General features: G+C 42.1%; 1 protein-coding gene across 1 annotated transcript; it reads right to left on the bottom strand.

The window, feature by feature from the left end:
- Nucleotides 1-219: 219 nt before the first annotated feature.
- Nucleotides 220-942, bottom strand: LOC143852477 (uncharacterized). The gene is made up of 2 exons (XM_077361862.1): nt 760-942; nt 220-666 (listed from the first exon to the last, which is right to left on the bottom strand). The coding sequence occupies exons 1-2, from the start codon at nt 940-942 to the stop codon at nt 220-222; spliced, it is 630 nt and encodes a 209-aa protein (XP_077217977.1).
- Between the last annotated feature and the right edge of the window lie 5797 nt (nt 943-6739).

Below are 6739 nucleotides of genomic sequence, written 5' to 3'. Positions count from 1 at the left end.
GCCCCCTAGGTGTTCTCCGCAAATTCCTTCGTGCGTCTCTTGCAAAGCGTATGCGGCGTTACTTGGCCGGAGGCATTTTAAGTACGGAAGGGTGTATGACCTTTTGTACAGACCCTCACCATCTAGGGAAAACCGGGCTGCTCTCTGTATCACTTTGCAGGCTTCCTTCTTTGCTTCGGGAAGCTTCCCGCTACGTAGGTACTCAATGATCTCGTCCATCTAGCAAGGTTTGTGCTCGACCTGCATTACTTCGACAGCCTTATTTTCAATACTGGATTTTTTCAGAAACTCCATACATATACTCCTACGAGTGGTGTACCCGGATGCTGCCAATTTAGACAGCACATCCGCTTTTGTATTTTCCCTTCTAGGGATTCTGATGACCTCGAAGTTTTTGAACTTGCCGGCCAACTGGTGGACCTTGGAGAGGTACTTGATCATGCGCTCGTCGCGGGCCTCATAGACTCCTTGGATCTGGTTTGCGACCAACTGGGAGTCGCAGTACGCCTTCAGCCTTTGGGCGCTGGTCTGGACTGCCATGTTCATTCCGGCAATGAGAGCCTCGTATTCTGCCTCATTGTTGGACGCACAAAATTCGAACCTTAGCGCGTAATCCAGAACAAAGTTATCTAGCCCGGTGAGAATCAAACCGGCTCCGCAACCAACCTTGTTTGAAGATCCATCCACATATACTTCCCAGAGCGGTTCGTTGGACGATGGACTCTATTCTGCAGGTACAGAGATGTTTTTTGTTCTTACCGGTTCAGTCTCAGCTTCTGCTCTTTCCCCAGTGGTAGTTACCTTCTCTACCACCGGGGTTTGGACAACTTCAGATTCAATGCTTTGCTGGTGGATGGTGCACTCGGCCACGAAATCTGCCAACACTTGGGCTTTTATCGCCGGCCTAGGCAGGTACTGGATATCAAATTCGCTCAGCTCCATGGACTATTTCACAAGTTGTCCTGAGGTGTCTGGGTTGTGGAGAACCTGTCTAAGCGGCTGATCGGTCAGGACTTTTATTGTGTGGGCTTGAAAATACGGCCTCAGCTTTCTGGCCGCCATGATCAGAGCGTATGCCAATTTCTCGACCCGCTGGTACCTGACCTCAGCATCGTGTAGGGCCTTGCTGACATAGTAGATCGGTTTCTGCTGGTTGTGCTCTTCTCGGATCAGCACAGCTGCCAGTGCCAAGGGGCTTGCGGACAAGTACAGAAGCAGCTCCTCCCCCGGCTCTGGCTTTGTCAACAGCGGTGGAGAGGAAAAATACTGTTTTAACTCTTCGAATGCGACTTGGCACTCCTGTGTCCAGGGTGCTATTTTAATTCCTTTGACAGCGTTGAAGAAAGGCAGGCATCTCTCTGCGGACTTTGAGATGAAGCGCCCCAGTGCGGCCACCATCCTGCTTAGCCGTTGTACTTCTCTAATGGTTTTTGGTGGAGTGAGCTCCACCACGGCTTTGATCTTTTCTGCATTGGCTTTTATCCCTCTCTGGCTCACCATAAATCCCAAGAATTTTTAGGAGCTGACACCGAATGTGCACTTGGTGGGGTTGAGCTTCATGTCATGCTCCCTTAGGACTTGGAATGTCTCTTTCAGGTCGGAGACATGATCTTGCGCGCTCTGGCTTTTGACCAACATGTCATCTACATAGATTTCCATCTTACGGCCAATTTGTTTTTCGAAGAGCTTGTTTACGAGCCTCTGATACGTTGCCCCGGCATTCTTTAGGCTGAAAGGCATGACGTGGTAGCAATACGTCCCCTGATCTGTTATGAAGGAAGTCTTTGGTATGTCTGATTCGTACATTCTGATCTGGTTGTACCTGGAGAAGGTGTCCATGAAGCTCAGCAGTTTGTGACCTGCGGTGGCATCTATAAGCTGGTCGATTTTTTGGAGTGGGTAGCTGTCCTTGGGACAAGCTTTGTTCAGATCGGTAAAATCAACTTAGGAGACTCAATTACTCTTGAATTGGTTCCAGAGGAACTTGCAAATATTGTTTCTGATGATGTATCCGGAATGATTTACCTAGATTGTAATTTTTCTTTTTTCTTTTTTTTATTATAGCTGGTGGGGGTCTGCCTAACCCCAAATTACCGATCAAAAAAAAAAAACTATCTTTCTTATATAAGAGTTGGGGGTTGAGCCTCTAGCTCAATTGGTAAAAGACATTGTTCTTTGACACCGAGGTCGAGGGTTCGATCCCAGCTTACCTACCAAACAAGAAAAAGAGTTGGTTAATTCCAAGAGAAGGACATGACCTAGAAAAAATTTGGGCTTCTCATCCAAATTTATGTTTAATTTATGTCTTTGGAAAAGTAAAATTGACAATTTTTCAACAATAATTTACAGCTTCAAAAGTTTTATAAAACTTCATTTTATTTAATTTTATTTCAATAAAAAGCATTTAATCCCGTATCTTTTCTCTTTTACTTTATATTTCTCTTGTTCTTTTCAATTAAGGCCGACTCGAATGGCCGCAATATAGAAGTAGAAGGAAAGAAGTACAGAATTCCATTTCTTTAGGTTCCTTTTTCTCCCGATCTGGGAGGAAACTTAAATGGTAAAAATATCTTGCATTTGATAAATCTACATCTGACAAGGACTGCCATGAGAACAGTAAAAGGCAACCAAACAATGCTAGGAAATGGAAAATGTGTGCTTTAATTTACTTTGATTTTCCTACTTTTGGTGCATCCAATTAGATGAAGTACTGAGAAAAAAATATGAACTGTTCTTGATGAAATTCATAATTATGAGCTCAGTACTGAGAAAAAAATATGAACTGATCTTGATGAAATTCATAATTATAAGCTCATCTTGAAATCTTAGATGAAATCTTATGATGTGTTGAATTAAGATATAGTCTAGTTAGGCATAGACATCAAGCATCCTTAGAATATGTAATTAATCTAACACAATTATATGTCGATAACCACAAAGTGCATCATAGGCACTTCATAGGAACCGCAGAAATTAGGTTCTTTTCTCATCTCAGGTTGTAAAGAGCTGGAGTCTAAACCTCTCCCCATGCAACCATTTCCATTTTCATGTCTTCACTGGGATTTTATATGCTGTGTGAACATGAAATCCCGTATTTTTTTTTCAAAAATATACTGTGGGGCCCACTTTCATAGGATGATCCAAACTCCATGTTCATTTGTTGGCCCACAATGTAAGTAGGATGTACCGTGAAAATCATTTCCATAAGATGATCCTAACCAACGAATCTTTAGAGGGGCTGCACATTAGAGAAAGATCTATAGATCGGAAGGTTAGGATTATCCTATGGAGATGATTTAAGAGAAGCATCGTATTTAACTTGTGACCCAACAAATAAACGGTTTGGATCATCTTATGAAGTGGGCCCATAGTACTTTTGAAAAAATACTTGACTTCACGAGCACACACAGCATAAAATCTCAGTCTTTACGTATTTTAAATTTTATGTACAATTAATTAGTAACTAGTTGCAGACCGTGCAATGCACGGGAACGGAGAACAAAGAAAATAAAGAATCAAATGAAGGAGACAGAAAAAAACAAATAAATTTCTATTTTCTGTTTATTTCTTCTACCCAACTAAACACTAATCTCAGAGGTTTTCCGTTCCATTTATCAGGCTTGATGCTAAAAAAAATCAATAATAAATTAAGCAACAAATGTTAAGCAAAAAGAGTACACTACTACTTTGAAGTTTATAGCAAAGAATTCAAAATGAGTCTTCACCAACATTGATGCAATCTTGATCCAAAAACAACAGAAATCAAATGTACTTTTCTTTGTACCAAGATGTATGGGCAGAGGTATGTATCAAGGGATTTGCTAATGTACATCGCAGAAAAAAGGAAAAAGAAATGCTTGAAGCACATAGGTGGGATATTTCGAAGAGTACATCGAAGAGTCATCTTAACTGCATCACCTGGACACAGTGCAACTGATCTGTGGGTGTCTTCGTTCCAATCCCCAACGTTAGTCTATTGTAGCAAAGCCAAGACAGTGGGATATTTCATAGAGAATAATTATACTTAGAACAGATAGAGAGCACATAATAGATAGAGAACGTGAGTGCATACATTAAGGGGGACAAAAACAACCGTGAAAAAATACAACGAAGGGTAGAGCAATAGAGGTTGTGGAGAGAGAGAGATATTTTTTCCTTTCATTCTAGCATTATTTAATCGTCACTTTCTTCTTGAATAAGAGTCCTAGCAAAATCATTTTCCTATCTAATAAATAAGAGTACTACACGACTACATCTCCTCATTAGATGATAGCTATTGCTTTAAAGAGGGATAGCTAGTAAATATGATCAACATAGGGATTTTAATATATATGGGATTCTAGCAAGAGAGAGAAAGAGAGACGAAAAGAGTAATAGCCCTAGTTTCTAGGGGCAAGGATTCTAGGATATGTGGGATATACTTTTAGAAAGAACCGGTGCAGGAGGGGTGCCACGTGGCAGCACCACGTTGTGCGACATTCAGCTTTACTTATATATAATTAGATATGACAAGAACTAATAATTAATAATTTAGAATTTAGAACTAGATGATACATACCGCCAAGTATTTTACAACTTCACACACACACACACACACACACATATATATATATATATATATATATATATATATATAGAGAGAGAGAGAGGGGGGGGGGGGGGGGGGGGGGAAGGGTTCATGTAAGCTTACCTGCTAACGTTAAAACAAGGTAGGCCCACATTGTTGGGAGGATCCAAAGCATTCATTTGGAAGGCCCTTTCATGGATAGGGTCAGGGGCGGAGCGAGGAATTTACACTTAAGGAGGCTAGACTAATTTACACAGCATTTTGGGGGGGGGGAAGGGTTCATGTCACACACACACACATATATATATAGAGAGAGAGAGAGGGGGGGGGGGGGGGGAAGGGTTCATGTAAGCTTACTTGCTAACGTTAAAACAAGGTGGGCCCACATTGTTGGGGGGATCCAAAGCATTCATTTGGAAGGCCCTTTCATGGATAGGGTCAGGGGCGGAGCGAGGAATTTACACTTAAGGAGGCTAGACTAATTTACACAGCATTTTGGGGGGGGGGGGGGGGGGGGGCGCTTACTTTTAGCGGCGTTCATGGACGCCGATAAAAACCTTATTTCGTTTTAGTTAAAAAATAGGTTTTTCATTTCATTGGGGGGGAGGAGGGGCGTGGCCCCCTCACACTATATGTAGTTCCGCCCCTAGATAGGGTGTCCACCAAAAATCTGCCCCATTGGATCATCTTGGGATGTCCATTTGTGGGGTGACAAAATGGGCAGATTATAGGACAAACAGTATCTGTCAATTTTCACCCCCACAAATGGACATTCTATGATGATTCAATGAAGCAGAATTTTGGTGCACACCCCATCCATAATGAGGCCTTTCAAATTAATGCTTAAGATCACCCCAACAATGTGGCCCCACCCTTGTTTTACGCTAACGTTAGTAGCTTAGCTAGCTGCTAATGTTAGCAAGAACCCTTTTCTCATATATATATATATATATATAGAGGAAACTGTTGGTGAGCTTGAGCTCACCAAACTTATGGTGAGCTAGCTTGCCCAATCACATGGGTCCCACATTTTGGGGAGTGATCCAAACCATTCATTTGGAAGGCCTTATCATAGATAGGGGGTGTACCAAAAATCAGCTCCATAGGATCATCCTAACCCCTCCATTTGTGGAGGACAAAAATGGGGCAGATTTGTGTCTGTCCATTTTTGTCCTCCACAAATGGAGGGGTTAGGATGATCCTATGGAGCTGATTTTTGGTACCCCCCCCCCCCCATCTATGTAAGGGACTTTCAAATGAATGGTTTGGATCATCCTAACAAAGTGGGCCCCCATGTGATTGGGCAAGCTAGCTCACCAACAGTTTCCTCATATATATATATATACATATGAGGAAAGTGTTGGTGAGCTTAAGCTCACCAAACTTATGGTGAGCTTAAGCGCCCAATCACATTGGGGCCTACTTTGTTAGAATGATCCAAACCATTCATTTGAAAGGCCCTTACATAGATGGGGTGTGTACCAAAAATCAGCTCCATAGGATCATCCTAACCCATCCATTTGTGGAGGTCAAAATGGACAGACATAATTTGTCCACAAATCTGCCCATTTTTGTCTTCCACAAATGGAGGGGTTAGGATGATCTTATGGAGCTGATTTTTGGTACACCCCCTATCTACGATAGGGCCTTGCAAATGAATGGTTTGGATCACCACAGAAAATGTGGGACCCATGTGATTGGGGCGCTTAAGCTCACCATAAGTTTGGTGAGCTTAAGCTCACCAACACTTTCCTCTATATATATATATATATATATATATATATATATATATATATATATATAGGGTTAACGTTTTCTGTGGGATACCTCACCTTGAGCAGCCCTCTATAAAACACCACCTGCGTGTTGTTTGAGGAAACTGTTGGTGAGCTAGCTTGCCCAATCACATGGGTCCCACACGAGGAAACTGTTGGTGAGCTTAAGCTCACCAAACTTATGCTGAGCTAGCTTGCCCAATCACATGGGTCCCACATTTTGGGAGTGATCCAAACCATTCATTTGCAAGGCCTTATCATAGATAGGGTGTGTACTGTCCATTTTTGTCCTCCACAAATGGAGGGGTTAGGATGATCCTATGGAGCTGATTTTTGGTACACCCCCATTTATGTAAGGGACTTTCAAATGAATGGTTTGGATCATCTTAACAAAGTG

The sequence above is a fragment of the Tasmannia lanceolata genome, unplaced genomic scaffold (genome assembly GCF_043159265.1).
Source record: "Tasmannia lanceolata isolate RefF3 unplaced genomic scaffold, GAP_Taslan_0.1 ptg000019l, whole genome shotgun sequence".
Taxonomy (NCBI): domain Eukaryota; kingdom Viridiplantae; phylum Streptophyta; class Magnoliopsida; order Canellales; family Winteraceae; genus Tasmannia; species Tasmannia lanceolata.
This window is presented reverse-complemented; position numbering and strand designations above follow the sequence as displayed.

Coding starts and splice junctions, on each gene's coding strand:
- LOC143852477 (XM_077361862.1), bottom strand. CDS start 942: ATGGAGCTGAGCGAATTTGATATCCAGTACCTGCCTAGGCCGGCGATA. Junction 667..759: donor CAGAAGCTGAGACTGAACCG/GTAAGAACAAAA, acceptor TCTTCAAACAAG/GTTGGTTGCGGAGCCGGTTT.